The sequence below is a fragment of the Bombus pyrosoma genome, linkage group LG12 (assembly GCF_014825855.1).
Source record: "Bombus pyrosoma isolate SC7728 linkage group LG12, ASM1482585v1, whole genome shotgun sequence".
Taxonomy (NCBI): domain Eukaryota; kingdom Metazoa; phylum Arthropoda; class Insecta; order Hymenoptera; family Apidae; genus Bombus; species Bombus pyrosoma.
In genome coordinates this window covers 4,516,829-4,534,350 of record NC_057781.1, presented here as the reverse complement: position 1 = coordinate 4,534,350, position 17,522 = coordinate 4,516,829, and the positions used below count along the sequence as shown (strand labels likewise).

Here is a 17,522-nt window from a genome sequence, read left to right as displayed (position 1 = left end):
ATGAAGAAGAAATTTTCGCAAACGCTCTCAAATGATCTCATAATCAGGAGAAGACAATTGGTGTTGCACATCGGTCGCCAAAAATTGACGTATATTTCAGGCGCCAAAATTGCAACCATGAAAGACTAATCGAAACGGTAGTACAATCACGAGTGCGAAAGCCGTGGTGGAAAATCAAAATTCTTTCGGCTTGCGATCGTGCTGGTCGTAGGAAACGCCGCGGGACCGATCGCCTGAACGGAAATCGACGCGTCGCCGTTTATGCATTCCGCGAATTTCGCGTGAACTAACCCCCGGAGAGGCCAGCAGCCAGCGCAGCGGGAGCGTTCGAGCGCGTTTAATTGGAAATTTCGAGCGGCGGGAAAAATTTGACGAGGTAGCTCCGTTCGTTTCGCCCCGTAGATCGATCGCGAATTATTCGCCGATACCGAAACGCCAAGTCAATCCCTCGGCAGGTCAGTTGAAAATTTCCCGAAGCTTGCAAGCTATATCGAACCCGGAAACCCTATACACGCGTTCGATTAAACTCGAACACCGATTCGAATCGCGATAGGGTAACGCGTAACGCAACAACGTGGTCGTCGTTCGATGGAAAAAAGAAAGAATCGAACAAGTTGTTTCTCGTGTACAGCGAATTGAGATCTTGTATTCTGTTCCGGTTTTCTGTTTCCCGAATTTTCTTTTTTTAATGCTTTCACTTTTTTTCTTCGTTACAGTTTTCTATTTTTCTTTTTAATCTTTTTTTTTTGGTGGAAGTTGGACATGGTTTGTTTTAACGATGCCCGTTTGTTTTCCAACGATCGAAATGGCGCGTGAAATTAGTTTAACCCATTAACGCTTTTTCGACTGCACCGGAGTCAGTTCATCGAGTTCCTCTTCCTTGATTTTTTTTAACTTTTTGTTTCACAGGAAATTTCGATCAATGCGATGTGGATTTTGCATTGTTCCTATTGTTTGTTTCTTTTTCGGCTTTGGCGAATAGGAGATTGGTTGGCGAAACGAGGAGAGAGTATAGGGAGAGATTAATTCGCCATCGAATTTTTTACGTTCCAACGTGCTTCCTACGTTTCCCGATTGCTGATGAAAGAATCGCTTGGATTTACGTGAATTCTGATCTTTGAAAGAACATAATTTTCAACAGGACTCGCGTAGAATCTTCTTAATAGAAATTTCATTAGAAAATGATATTAATATTCCGCCACCTAAACGGTTCTCGTTAAATAAAAGAAATATTATCAGGAAACGAGAAAATTTAGAAATTATTTGAAAAATCATTTCAACAAAAACAAACTTATAGGAATAAGCCTTGATAACCTTTAATGAAATTAAGCGATATAGTTGATCACTTTGACTTCTGAAAGACTCAATTGCGAGAGTCAGTCGACGAGTTAACATGCCACGTCGATCAATATGCCGCTTTTCGCCTTTCACGCCTAACGAGTTGTTGGCGATCGAACGAGCAAAAAGAGAGTACGGTGAATACGAAAGCAGGCCCTGTCATTTTTTTCTCCATTTTCAATTTCTAATGGACGAACAGCTGCAATGAGGTCTTCCAAGCTTTGTGATACTTCTTTGATGCGACTGATCGAACGAATCGACAGCAATTTTCATATTCCTCTAACGATTCGATGGCAATGAACATGATTTTCTCGTTTACGTGGAATTTAATGCTATGATACTTTGATGTCAGCTTTTTAAAGGGCATCCCACTCTTCGTTATTCTCTCAAGTACGCATGAAATTTTAATTTAGAACGAACGTTCGCAATGTGATTATAATACTCTTCTACTTGTGTTATTGTACTTGTATTTGTTGTATCCGTTGTCAGAAACACAAGAAATCTTGACGATAAAGATATAACGCGCGTAAATACTTCAAAAGAAATATTATAACTCGTGTCCTGCTAAGAAGCTTGAAACAACTAGCTCTTAAACTTACTCCTTTTGAAACAGCTCTCAGTTTGAACTTATCAGTTGTGAAAATTATATATTATGTTATTCTGTCTTTTTTTTTTTTGTAATAACTAAACCAGACATGAATGCACAACTGTCTATTACAACATTCCAGATTGAATTCAATCGTACATACATCTTGAAGAATTAATGAGAATATTAATCAACAAATATATATAAATAGAATATTAACACTAGAACTACCGATAGTTAACACAAAGCTATTTCTACCAAAACCAGTCAAAATGACTGGTCTTTTAAAAAATACCTAATAATAGAATATTTTTATATTTATTGATTTATTATTTTCTTACAGAAAGAATTCCATGTTATGTAGTATATTTTTGGTATTATTAATCCATCTGCGAACATGATCCCTAAACGAAGGTAATGGCACGTTTATAAAATTGTAGAAACAGTCATTTTGACTGGTGTGGTATTTCTAGTGTTAGCATCTAGCGATCGATCCGGAATTTTCCTGATAACTGATATCGTCATATTGAATGTTACACAGTAAAAATTTTGAAAACGTGTGACAAGTCGTAGAAAACGAGGAAACTGGTTAATTTGGGTTCGATAAACAGATTGTAGGATCCTTTTACACTTCGATAAGTATCAGTCATTTTGACTGGTATTGGTATAAGTAGCCTTGATACAAAGTTATTTTCAGTTTGAATACATAAAAAGCAAAATAAAATTCGTATTATTCTCTTAGTTATCGTTGCAAAAGTCATTACATCATTGCAGGGAAAAAATATTGTTGTTATTTCTGTATTCAGAGGTAGGATCACAATAGCTATTATTTTATTCTTTGGATAAATCTATCACACCGTTCTGAGCCGAAAAACCTTTATTGCACTTTCTTATATGGATTAGAGATAAAAACAAAAGAACATCTTAAACCTATCGATTAAATCTATCGATTGTATCTAGAACTATCTTCTAATTACTATTTATTGTAACTAGCGCATCTGCATATGGATGGCGAGCACTAACTCACGTTGTCATTTTCAACAAATATAACATGAAGTAGGAATTTTAAGATAAAATTGTAAAACCAGTCAATTTGACTGGTGTGGTAGTTGTAATCTTAAACAACAAATCGGAAACTACCGGAACCCCAGAAGGTATTTCTAAAACTAACGTCTCCTGAGCAATTATCTCGTGTTGCCGACTATCATCTTAACTTTAACCCGTAATCGTGTTCTTAGCCCTAAACACGCCAAAAACCAGCCCACAGGCGTCACCTTAAACCGACGCCAGTCTGAAGCAGCCCTAACGTCTCGCCGAATTACCGCCATCCACGGTATCGCGTCTCGCTCGTTAACGTAACTCGTCAACGGGATAATTTTATCGAGTCACAGCGAGGCGTGGGTAGGCAACGACACGCTGACACACGTCGCCAGACAATATCTCCTAGCAAGTGGAATCCAGAGACGCGGTAGTTCGCGACAGAGTTCAACCACGGTCAAACCGGTGTTCACACAGTAACGTGAGCGTGCATTAACATCACGTACAACATATATACACGGTGGTCCGTAATTCGTCGAAATAAGACGAAAATCAGAAATAACAAAGTTACTTTGGAAGCTTCGAGAAAATTCAGATTCGAAATATCGTGTCATCTCATTAATCGATCGTTTCAAATAATCGATGATATCGTTACTATCGACATTTTATAAAATTCGACTAGAAAACTCAAAAGCAAAGGACAAAGAATTCTAAAAATACCGAAAATTTTGTCAATGATCAATCCCTAACAAGATATCTTCTCTTACTTTTATCTAGTAATTTTTATTTGTAGGAATATCGATGAGTTTGTTTTCTCGAGAACGAGGCTTTAAACGAAAAAATTGTATTCTCCATTTTCCATCTACTTTCGTTGTAAAATAACTTGCTATTAATTATTTACTCCTATCTACTTGGAAATTATACAAATCTACGTATACTTGACAAGTTTCCAAACTCGATTTTCTCAAAAATTTTCTTCAAACCTCCAACGCAACTCTGTTATTTTTTATCTTCGTCTGCATCGTATCTCCGTCACTATTTCCTTGCACTATACACTATACATGAATTACGGAGCACCTTGTATAGATATATACGCGTGTGCGCGCGCGTGTTACACGCGGAAGGGCGTCTGGCGTCTCTCCGCGACAATGCCAGGGCTGCGGCTGTCATCGGCGTATCTAGCTTGGCCAATATCACCGTGGCATTAACCCTGGCAATAGCTAGCTGCCTGATAAAATTATCCTTGCCTCCAACGTGTCTTAATTAACCGGCGATTAATCTCAGTCTTAGGGGCTTCTTCGTGATGTGGAATTTATCGTAGCTGATACACCGCGGTTGTAAAATCAAGGAGAAACTAAACTTTACACATTTCCAGTACCGAAACGTATAATAAAATGTGCAGCGCTGATTATCTGCTTTTTCACTTTTAATTTCATTAAAATCGACAACATTCAAATTTTAAAGAAAATAATTTGTAATATAAATAAAACTTGAGTCATTGATTCTTAAATGCTGCCCATTGGTGAAAAATTTAAGAATCCAACAGCCGATATTCCATTGATGCAACGTTTCATTTATAATATTTGTTCGGTTCGTTTACTTAATTAAATTCTTTTATTTTTAACATTTTTGTCAAACATTATTTTGATATTATTGTTAAGGGAAATTTAATATTTTGAATAACTGCGGGGAACGAACACTTTCTCTTTCCTGTTTCCTAAAATAAGAATTGTAGGAAATTAACACGTGAGTCCGACTGTGAATCGAATATTAGACGGTCCAAGGCACTAAAGGCACCTTTGATGTCCCAAAGAGTTCTTCTTTCAAGTCAGACAAGAGAAAGATTTTTCCTTAACCCCTTAAGCGAGAAAAGCGGATCTATCTACCCAGGCAAGTCGATTATATGGTAGCTCGAGCAAATCCGTCCGCTATCGTTGAATACAAAATGTTTAGGGATTCAATTCAAACATGCGCACTTATGTCCACGTTACACACCTGTTCTCGATATATTGCGGCATACATTCTGCATATAATCCTTATACCGGAAGCCATAATATTTCAGGAAATTTTAGATATAAAATCCGCTGTTTCATCGAAGTCGTAACTATTGTTTGAAATAATAGAGATACTCGAGCCAAGCAGAATTATTGGGTCAACAATAGTCAAAAACTACTTTCAAAGACTAAAACAAAGAAGAAAATGTAAGCTATCGAATAATTAAAATACTGTTGGAGAATACCGAAACAAAGAATTTCCGATATATTACGTGCCACAATATCGTAAAATATCACTATCCATCGTGACATAACGAACGACATATGAAAATTCTTTCCCCTCGTAAGAAATTGTAAGAATCCAGCAAGAATTCTTAAAATTCAGCGCAAGAGAATTCTTCGAAATTTTAAACCCGCTTTAATTAGAATAAAATCCACCTTGAGAACCATCTAAGCTCCCCAAAGCTCTCTCACCAAATATTTATAACATTCTTCTTCCTTCTTTTTTTTTCTCGCTGCGTCACGATGAAAAGTTCACGAAAAGACGTTATCCAATTTTTGCAGGCCGTCTATTGGGGCGCTGGCGCTGGTAAAAATTTCAATTAGCGGCGAAATTGCCCTAGGCACCGCTCGCGAACCGGTCCTCGTCTCTGTATCGCGATAAGCACGATGCAATTAGGAAAAAGTTGCTTGGACAAGCCGGGAAGTTGATCTCGTTCGACGCTACACCACGAGACCAGATTAGGGTGGGACGTTTTCGAAAGAAACACCGACTAATTGGCTTTAGTCGTGGAAGGGTAGATAGGATTTCTTGGTCCCGGAAAATGTTAAGTCATTTACGCGAATTAGCGGACGCTACCTTCGTATCTACTTCGTACGACATCTATTAATTGTTGTATGATATAACTTATGATCGAGTTGAAAAAAAAATAAAAGAGCAAATTACTCGTCGTGGCTATAACAATGTACGTTATAATAAATGTAATAACAAGAAACAATTCTGTCGGAGAAAATACAGAAGAATCAATTGGAAGAATATAAAAAAGATATTGAGAATTAACGGAAGAGAAATTGAAAATTATTACTGCATTTGTAGGAAAAATAAAGTGTTATGAAACATTGAATAAAGAAATCAATCAGAGATTCGTTAGATGTTTGGTATTGTTTTAGAATTATTAATCGGAAGAATTAAAAAAAGGAACTATCGCTAGCTAATTTCTAGTGAAAAGAACAACGCGATAAATAACATTAATCGAAGGAACATTGAAGGAGCATTCCGTGCCAACAATTTATTATCTAAAGCAATTAGGAGAAATATTTTACAGATAAAGAACGGTCGCTCCCTTCGTAAGAAGAACAAGGTAATAAACATTAATTAGAGAAACCAAGAGACACATTCCACGATAATTACTCGACACATCCAGCCTAGGATTACCAAAAAAAAAAAAAAAATGCCACTTAACACGGTCCCTCCAACCGCGCGTCCTATTTCGCTCGGCGAACAATTCGAATCGAAAACCATCAAACGGCACTTCATCAGAACGCACCCGCCGATCGTTTAAACGGTAGCGACGAAAAAGCTGGAAACAATACTCGTGATCGTTAATGGCGAAAGTTCATCGTCCCGACCGCTACCCTCTCGAAAATTTGTTAGCCGACTGCAGCGTCGGCCCCGGCTAAATTGTTACGTTATAATCGACTTCCGGCGGCGACGATCCATCGCGTGGTTGGTTAAACGCTCGGAAAACCAACGGCCAACGAGCCACGAAAATTATCGTGCCGATCTTGCGCGACAACGTCGGAAATAGAGCCATATATTGACCATGGCAAGACGACCTCGATACGAATTGCACATGCTGTTAACGCGATACGTTTAGAATTTAGAGGAACAAAGCAGCCATGGCCGAATCGAATTCGTATTTATACGGCGACCAACCACCCATGAAAATTAAAGATCTTTCTACGTAGAACTGACTGGCAGAAATGTATGATTATGGTCTTTGGATTTTTACGTCGAACGAAAAATTGTATGTTGCATGGTACCATTGCGACGATAACTATGGCGACCTAGTTTCATGGGTATAAATATGGATGGAAGAGGAGTAGAGTCGCAGATCTGTATACACGGTGTCTTTAGAGAAAATCATACTCAGTATCAGTATATCGTGTTTCCAGTAGTGGTACTCTGTTGTTACGACATATTTTACGTTTTATTTGAATTTTAAAGTATAAAACTGGCAAATGATATTATACATACAAGTATAACATTTGTAGCATGATATTTGGTATTTGAGAGTTTTTAGCTGCAATATTTATATTCGTATTAATTAAAAATAATTGTTTGTATTGCAAGAATTTATACGGTGTAACCTTCGTGTTACAGTAGCCTGTTGTCTTTACGAAATGACGGGATAAGCAAAGTGAAATAAAAAATGTATAAATAATGAAAAATGTCGTAGAAAATCTAGAATTTGTTACAAAATACTGTACAAAAAGAAGAGTCTTTAATTATTAATTGCAGCTATCGATATTATTATCCGTTCTTGTAATTAAACAATAGTAAACAGTTTTATGAATATGTAAAGCAAGGAACGTATGGAAAAATTTCATACAACGAATGTCGTGAAAGAAATAATTAAAAAACGACGATATTTGACGTTTACGTTGTTATCCATTCTTGCAATTAAATAAATACGAAATATTGCCGTTCTTAACAATTTCCTCCATAACGTTCATCACATTAAACTTCTCCATTAATTTCTTGCGTTACATTGATAAAATACCTGTCCACTAAAAAGCGATACAAGAAGTTTATCTTCTTCGTAGAGATCCTGTGTAATACTCGAGCCATGGCGCAATAAGAACGACGACACACCGTTGGAGAACGATATTAATACTACCCTATAATATTTCATCGTTTTACCTCAGAGTTCAACACTGAGTAGTATCGTATTGGCTGAGAACCACGAGACCTATTGGCTCCTTCGAACGACGAGCTGAAACACACGATAGTACTCGTGTCTTTTGTGCAAAGTGTACATAACGCGTGGATCTACACGATGTTCATGGCACAAGTATTAGCATGCAAGGAGAGATCGCGTAGTAATACGTCTTCGCCGTATTGATCGTCGCATAATTCCGGATATCGCTGGGACGTTGTGATAATATGTGATTATAGGCAAGTTAATGTCGGTGAATCTGTTAATGTAGTGGTACATTGTTTGCTCAATAATGGATTTCACGTTGATTATAGTAACTTGTTTGGCGCATGTCGAGTTCCATGTACTCAGATAATAATATATTGTATAATCTATTAACCGTATTCTAAAATTTTTAATGTTGAAGGAATCATTTATAGAAAAACAATCTTTATACTCAATATGTCGTTAACCAATTCCACACCAAGAAGTATATCTTTCCATTTGATTTTGTAATTAAATATGTTTTCCTCATCGCCAACAGAAATGGACTTATCATATTTCTCCTATAGGATCTTCAATAGCTTTTATATTAATATTAAAGCGTTCGAGTTATCATAGAAAGAAAAATACTGTTTTAGTGGATCGTTAGTAAGTTGATATTATTGAGGATATTAATGTAATGGTATGTTTTATAGACAGTCTGGTCTCAAATTAAAAGCTTAAGTGGTGGCATCCATTAGTGCAGTGACACTCAGAATGTATTATATACTACAGAGAAAGAACTGAGTCGAAAATATGAGTAGATGACGCGATCCTAATTAAGCTTCCGAAGGTTTCTTGAATTTATATCAATTCATGCATCGGCAGGATAATACGTACAAACATTAACCTCTGACCTGTTTTTGTTTATTTATCTGTTAATCTACTTCTTATCAGGGAAATCAAGTGATGCATCAACTGCATAATTAGTATACAACACGCGTATATAAATTAAGATCGATGAAATCCATGAAGGGGACAAAATAAATAAATAAAAATTAACTGAAGAGTAATAATATATCATAAATAGACAAACAAGATGGATATGTAACACAAATTCAGGAAAAAATAATATGTAATAAGAAGGAATATATTCATCTCATTAAAGAAGAGTTGGCTCTAGTGTCACTACGATGTACTTGCTAGCAACCAGGTACTTTTCCAGGTTAAGTATCACTCGTCGTTTTACAAGTGCATGGTGTCCAAAGTTGGACCAACTATCTCTTGCTCGAATACTTGACAAGGATGACGTTCATCCAGTGGTCAATCAATAGTTAGTAGTGGTCTGTTTTCATATGTAAATAATGATCTATTATCTCCAAATTTTTTCTACAATTATTTTTAACGACTACCTAACCAGCCTGGTCGTTTCTGAACATACTTATTCTACTTCAATTATCGACTTTCGTACATAGCATCCGTTTTGGCTACCGGCTCTTTTCCAGGAAACTCGAATCTATTCCTACGTCTTCGATTTCTACAGATCTACAGTGATCTACATATAGAGTAGTACCTGATGCGAAGAGTGTTCTCCTAATGATTATTTCTTTTTTCTTTTTTTTTTCAAAATGACAATCTTACTATTGTGGATGTTCCTAGGAGTACAGTTCCCATTTTAAGATTCTATAGAACTGTTTTCATGGACAGTAACCATTTCGAATTTTATGGTAGGAAATAGTATATCACTCTCATTAGCTTACCTTCAACAGTGTTTCCCTGGGGTATACTTTATTGTCATGGAAAGTTTCCACATTTAAGGAAACAATCTCCTTGCAAGGAAAGATTCTGTGAAAAATCTTATCATAACAAGAGAATCCAGATGTTCTCAGGAATGAAAAATTCCAAGCATAAGAGAAAGTGTAATGACATAAAAAAGAGAGAAAAAAGGCAGCGTAGCAACGACAAAGCAGTGCATGAACACCAAAACAAAAAACAAAAGAACAAACGGAAAAAAAGACAAGTTACATAAAGGATTTAAGAACGGAATTAGTATAATAGAAACAAACCAGTATAAGAGCGGTTAAAAAGAAAGCTACAAAAACAGCGCAGAGGAAACAATATTTATACATCAGAAATAAGAGAGTATCATAAAAATATCAGAAGAAGAACGTTATGTTAAAGTATGAAGGAATATATTTTTCATAAAGGAATATCAACAGAACTTCAGAGAATTCAAAAAAAGCAATATGATAGAAAGAAAAAAAGAATAACAGCCAGACAAAAAACAGTTTTCTAGTGTCATGTTTTTAACTACCTCGAGTAGCCCAAGACACTTGGCCAACCCAAAAAAAATGTTTCTGTAATGTAATCAAAAGTAATGAGTAAACTGTAGGCAAAATATGTGTGCGATACACTCCAGCAAATGAAATTAAAAAATTACTATGTACCCAAGGGAAAGAACAAGGAAAGATAAATTCTCGGCGCTCGGTCGACTTGTCGTCCCACCGCGGCCGACAGAGTAAGAATATCGCTGGAATTCCGCCGATGCCCTCGGCGATACACCACCTTGTTAGAGGGAAATTGAGTTTAACTACGAGTGCTCATTCGCTTGCTCCCTTCTTGTCTCATTTGTCCTCACCCTCTTTCTTCCTTCACTCTTTATCGCGCATAAGTCATCGCACGTGTTATATCAGAAACAACTTATATCGATGCTAACAGAACTTAATAACAATTAAACTTTTGTGCAATTTTGCAAATAAGATAAAACAAAAAAATATATGGAATACAGATAATATATAAAATGTCCAAAATGTAGTAGATAGGTATTTACAATATTTAATAGACAAAACAAATTTTTATTCAAATCCTATTCTTTTATTTCCGCTCATAGAAATATGAATTTGGACAAAAATCCGTAGTCTAATAATAATAATTAATAATGAACGATATTAATAACAGTGGGTATAGACGATTTATTTCCCAAGGTTTTTCTTTTTCATGGTAATCGATTGAAAGACAAATTGTAATAAAAATGTTTCAAATCGCTCTACCGGATAATAAATATACTGTTATTAGGGTAAACATGGAAAAACGTATTACGCAAGTATCGCTCTGGTATTTAATTCTATCACATTTTTGTTGATTTCTTGTCTTTTATTTGCATTTAATTACGGGAAGCTCCGAAAGATATATATTTCAAAATTAAATCAGTATTTTAATAAACTGGGTAAAGAAAAATCGAAAAACATTCGTACGGAGAGATATTTTATAAAATTCCACGATACGAGCCAATTATCACTCGAAAAAAAACAAAAATCTGTACAATACCAACATATAATACTACAAAAATAATTGTATCAAAATACATCCTCTCAAAAACGAGACATGTAACCAATTAGCAACAACCAAACAGATTCGACATTTCTATCTACCGAACACTCCAGTTGCAATAATTATTGACTACGATTGAAATTAAAATCTACGAGTTTACATTTCCGCAAACAATACGTCGTTAGAGAAGGATCGGGGTAGCAATTACGATAGAAATTGCTTTTAAGAAAATTTATCCTTTTTTCTTTTTTATTTATAGGACTACCTAGCCGATATGGCAATCAGAGTAGTCCTTAATTACAGAAATAAAAGCAAACGAAACGGCTTTGTTTGGTCCCGTATTCATGCGACGCGCGAAACGGAAGCGACGAGCTTTTCAAAAGAATCCACGAACCGCTTTTCGCCTCCCTTTTCAGCCATTGGAGGGTCGTCGGTGACCATTTGGCTCTTGCAGCCCGCGAATATGAATCGCCCAGACAAACTAGTGTCACTTGTCTAGAAACTGGTTTGCTTTATTCCCAGGCATTCGCACGAATACACACTACCATTCCGTAAGTCAAACACCTGCTAGTTCCGGAGGAAATGTTTATTCAGACAAGCTTTCGGTAAGATCTCAGAAATATAGTATGATATAATTTCCTTTCATAATGAAAATATGAATTGAGTATTAAATATAGCACACATTTATGTGAAATGTCAGTATTTAACGAAAAAAAAAGAATATTTTGTTGATGAAAGTCATACTTCTAGTTTTATTATTTAGTAACAGAAGCGATTAATTTTTCATTATTCGACCGGTAATAATGATTATTACTTCTGATAAGATATATTTACGACAAGAATTTTTTTGAATATTCGTCGTAATCTTTGAATAGGATCGCCTTAGTACTACGTGAAAAGGGAATTGAAAGATTCATCCAAGGCTACGTGGAACTAATAAAAAATATATTTCTATAATATATCGGTACTTGTAGTGTCGTAACATAAGTTGCACAGTCTCCACACAGATGCATCTCTGACAAACAGATAAGATCAAATGATAAAGAAACAATACAATCTATAATAAGCAGATTTTCAAAGACACATCCTAAAACTAAGAGCAGACTCCAATCTATTAGTAACAGTTGGTTAATTTCTTAAATCTATTCACAGAAAGATAGACACTCTAAGGATTAGTAATCCCAAACACCGACACAGTGATATACATGTATATATATACATATGTACATTCATATGTATATGTATTCACATGTATATATATATATATATATATGTACATTCAAAACATCGTAGCTAATCATTCAATTAACCCTTTTAATCCAACATTGGTACATCGCACCGATCCACAAATTCTCAACATCTCATTCATTATAACAACGTTATACCATGAATAATAAAACCATCATCGTTTAAAAAAATCACTCATATAAATCAACAATGCACCGTAAAGTCAATTTTTCTCTTTCAATGCAATAAGATTATGGGGAGAGAAGGGGGGGGGGGAGGAAAAGAAAATCTAAAACATTTAAAGTCAGGTCGGTACTATTAAGAATGACGACGCACAACAACCAGATCGTTCGACTTCAACTCGGCATTCCTGCCGACCTTACGCAGGGTAAAAGGGATAATGGAACATCGAATACATCATTGGAACCGCCACGTACTCCACCAGACAAAGGCCTCTGGGTACAAACTCCCTCGCTAATGGGTTCAGCGGTGTAATCAACGGAAGCTCGGGTACCAGACTCAAATGATACTTCAGAGTTTCCCTGTCGATGCCTTTTAAATCAGCTATCTCCAGGTATCTTTGCCAGAGCTTCCTGCAGGAACCAATGGTGAACAGAGCAACAGGATCGCCCACCACTGCTACCAGACATTTAGCCCGTGTCATAGCAGTGTTCAGAAGTCTGGGATTGGTTAAGAATCCATAGTCCTTCACGTTCCTCTCCGCGGAGTATCGACAGCAGTGCCGGGTACGCACCGTGCTGATAAATACAGCGGTGAACTGCTTTCCCTGAACGTTTAACACTCTCTCCACCGACACGTCCGTCATCCTGCGTTCCCTCAGTTCCGCGCGAATCCTCTGCACCTGCTCCGCGTAATAGACGAGCACACCGATTGACTTCTCACCATAGATACCCCAACGATCCGTTGGCCAATTGTTACGCAGCTCCTGCACGCGGTTAACCAGCTCGAATACTTCGCCCATATTCGCGTATCCTGTCGACTGGATGTTCTAATAGGAAAGAAAAACAGAGTTACGTTGAACGAAGAGTTCCATCGGTGTGAATTCTTGGTAGGATCGTTGATTTAAAGTGATGAGACCAAGGTTGGAGTGATGGAGAGCAGTGATGGTTCTATGGGAGCGTTGTGTCATATCGCGCTGACCGAGAGGTGTTACGAGCATCAGTGGGTATCCGGGACAATGGTGAAGATGAAGCAACAGGTATCTGTGGTTGGATCAGGAAATACATGGTTTGTTACGGATTTGATGTGTTATATCTGAACGCTTAAGATACGTGTTGCAATGGAATTTGATGTGTAAACAGAAAACAAATTCTTCCAATGAAGATAATAATAGTTTGAAGCAACAATAGGTGCAGGTTTTAATTATAGGTAGAATGCAAGCGTAAATTATCACATTCATTCCATTATGTAACACTCATTCTTGCAAACAGAAAATGTACTATATTCCAACGATTATTCTATCTTCAAGATTCTCTTGACGGTAAACGTACCTGCACTTCCACGCCATTAACAGCATAAAAGGTTAAAGGCTTTAACGTGGGGTGCTGTATTATCTCTATGTGTGTTTGGTTAGCAGACTTGACGATTCCGTCGTAGAACATCTCCGAGGTAAATTTAATGATGTCCTCGTGAGCACGATAATTCTGATGCAGGTGAATCCGGCATGGATGAGTTTGTGGGTACATTCCATAGATCCTTTCTAATAAACTTATACCCAGACCCCGTTCGCTGGCCAGATCACTATATATTTCTGGCGCAAGTTGCATCTGATCGCCGGCCAGAACTAAGCGAGTTTGTGGGGTAGCTAAGGCTAAAGGTATGAGGACTTCGCATTCTAATGCTTGAGCAGCCTCATCGATCACTATATGCGTGAACAATAGATTTAAGCTGGTTAGAGAGCTAGACGTGGCCAAAGTGGTCACGATCAAACCGCAGTCTCTAAGGTCTTCCTCTGTCGGATTGCGGAAGGTACCGTTCTGTTTCATCAAACTGTATTCCTGAACCACTGGATGTACCTGAAATGGGGGAATGAAAGCAGAAGGGGAACTCTTCGATCAAGGAAATTTGTTTCTTCTGGGCAGACGTACCGTGTTCCTGGATCTACCTTCGTAATAGATTCTGACTGGTTTCAATCGTGGATTATTTTCATATTTATACCAAACGTCGAAGAATTCTTTGACATAAATATCTGCCGCGCTGTTGCTGTGTGTACAGAGCAGGATTTTATATTCTGAGTTCTTTGTCAGCAAAAATCGTAGCGCCTGAGCAATAGTAAACGTTTTCCCAGTTCCAAATGGTCCTAGTAGCAAGATCGGTGGCATGGAGATATTAGTAGAGGCTGTTATTACCGCCAATGCCTTTTCCTGTTCTTCGTTCAACAAAGAAAATCCGAAACTGCTCGCGTTTGTGCCTAACAAATTTAGAAAACTACTTTCTTCCATATTTTTATGAGCTTTGTTTAGAAATACTAGGCCAATGTCGGGCAAACTATCCACGCTCCTGTGCCACTCGCAGAAAGGCAACCGGTTCAATAGGAATTGAACTTGCACGTTTACATACGTATTGGCTGTCAAGTTTAACGCGTGCACACACTCTTTCGACAATCTAACGTACACTGCGTGCGTGCACTTATCCTCTATATACGCTTCGTATATTACGTTCGACGATTGTGCTAAGCTCCTCAAGAGTACTTTATTGCAACCTCTCAGGAACAGCCTGCCGCTTTTCGTATCTTCTGAGATTCTGCGCCTTAGCGGCAGCTGTGGTAAAAAATTCATCATATATTCAATTTTTTGTATGCACACAAAATCGAGAAAGTGCGGGACAACTGTACTAAACAAAATGCGAATTTATATGTACTTGTGAAACTAGGAGTAATTGTAGATTATTGTTTAAAGTATCAGAAGATTATAGAAAGAGAAAAAAGGTACAATTGTTAGAAGGAACCACACCTGAGCAAAGAGTTCACCCGGTGGTGCATATTTGGCAATGGTGGATCCATCACCTGCAGAATTCAAATTGTAGTAACTATGAAGACGCATGTAGCAGATTTCATTATATCTAGCTATCTGTTCGTGTCGAGCTAGCTCTTCCACCGTGATTAACTCGTGAAGACGACCTCTATAATTTTCTGGAGTTAAACGATCGTCCGTGAGAGATTCTTGAGTCAAGAAAAAATTGCTTCTATTTGGATATGGATACATCATGGACAGTTTGTCCTCCTTTGGGTCTTTCGTTGATACAAAAGGTGAATCAAACCAGCAAATCCGGCATGTTTCACTATTCCATGTCTTTGGATTCTGTGAGAATTGATAATTGGTCGCTTCGTCAATCCTGGTAAAGTCTTCGGTTGGCATAGAATCCATGCAAATCTTTTGAATTATCACTGGATACTCTCCAAAGTAAAACATGACATTCTGGCGATACGTGCCATATTTATTGGCAGTAAAGCAAATTTTGACTAAATAATGCTTTTCCTTTAGTGAATTTTCGTTTACATTTGAATTGTCCAACTCTGAATTGTACCATTCCTGGCCATTCGTAATTCCAATATTAATAGTACCGCGCATAACAGATTTCAATGCAAAATTTCTGCGATTCTGATCCAAGGTTAGTGCTACTCTTTGTAATTGTTTACCTAAATGAATGCAACAAACCCTTTGACAATTACTATACCAGAAAGAAATCCCAATGCTACATCTCACTCCATAAACTATCAACACAATTACTCCATAATGACGTTTACTGATCCTTTGATAATTATTACTTAATATCATCAATATTATTTTATTACCAATATTATCAATAGGTTGTCAATCAAGTTTTCACATTAATACAAACAATTGACCAACGACAAACAATTTTTAAAAAATATGAATGTAAACACTACTAGAAAACAACACTTACCGTTCGTCATGATCTCAAAGTCCCAACAGAAAATTACACTGTTAATGGTCGAACGGCAACAGAGACTCTTATTAGGGAAAATTAACACATTGTTTGTATCCTTGCACGTTATTATCGTCTCAGGATTCTCCGATTTCACCCAGTCGTGCTGTACCTTCTCGGCGAAGCCGGAAGGAAAGTGGGTCTTAACCTCTCCGTTCATTCGATATAAGTGATCAACCATGTTTGCGGATAGAAATTCCGCATAATTTCCACTAAATTCCGATACCCGTAACTACATCGTATCGCGATGCACGATTTTTCGTATTTTCGAAGCAACAAATACACTTATTTCACCACGCATTCCCGCTATAATTCTCTCCGTACAATGCACAACGCTTTTCACTGATGGACGATGGATTACTTATACATACTGCGCATGCGTAAGCTGTGTAATATCGCGGCGCAATCATCGCCATCTGGCGACCGTTAACGCACTCGCAAGCTTGAATAAGTGACATTACCGATAACGGAGTGAACGAGTTCAGTAATCTCAATTTTATTTATTACATATTTAAATCTACTGTATTATTAATTTTTGTCGTGTTATTATTAATATTTGCGATAGTTATTATTTAAATCAATTATAACGAAAAAAAATTATGTTGAAGAATGAAATAATGAACCAAAATAATTCTGATATATATAGAAAGTTGTTAGCTATCACAATTTACATTACAACGAAGTATTTAATTCAATATTTCTATCTCCAAACTCGCTGTTTCTTGTTCTTCCATAGAATACATAAATCGATAGATATCCTATTACACGAAAATTAAAACACAAAAAGAAAACAAACTTTCTTTAATCTCTGCCCTATAACTTTTACCTTTCGCTCGTCTTCCATCGTGTTGACCGCGAGATTAAACTAGAAATCCGTGAGAGTCACGATCCCAGAGGGCAGTCGAGACAAATAAACAACCCGATGAAGAACGGTCAAACTTCAACCGAGGGGAACAGCCAGTCTCTCTCTCCCTTCGCCTCTCCACGCAATCTCGTGGAAATTCCAGAGAAGGTTCTCATGCAAATCGTGCAACGCTATCGAACCACCGGAAGTGGCTAAATGACGATCGCCATTATCCAGCGGCCTGGCGAAGGCTTTCGAGAGATAGAGAGCCAAGGAAGGAAAAGGACGAATATACA

General features: G+C 37.2%; 2 protein-coding genes across 5 annotated transcripts in view; one reads left to right on the top strand and one right to left on the bottom strand.

The window, feature by feature from the left end:
* LOC122573611 (prolyl 4-hydroxylase subunit alpha-1) overlaps positions 1-17,522 on the top strand; it is a 234,282-nt gene that overhangs the window by 187,741 nt on the left and 29,019 nt on the right. The window lies entirely within an intron of this gene.
* On the bottom strand, positions 12,111-16,752 carry LOC122573610 (probable helicase with zinc finger domain). Its single transcript, XM_043740231.1, has 5 exons — positions 16,341-16,752; positions 15,386-16,071; positions 14,522-15,193; positions 13,925-14,449; positions 12,111-13,422 (listed from the first exon to the last, which is right to left on the bottom strand). Exons 1-5 carry the CDS (start codon positions 16,561-16,563, stop codon positions 12,793-12,795), a joined length of 2,736 nt encoding a protein of 911 aa, XP_043596166.1. The 5' UTR covers positions 16,564-16,752; the 3' UTR covers positions 12,111-12,792.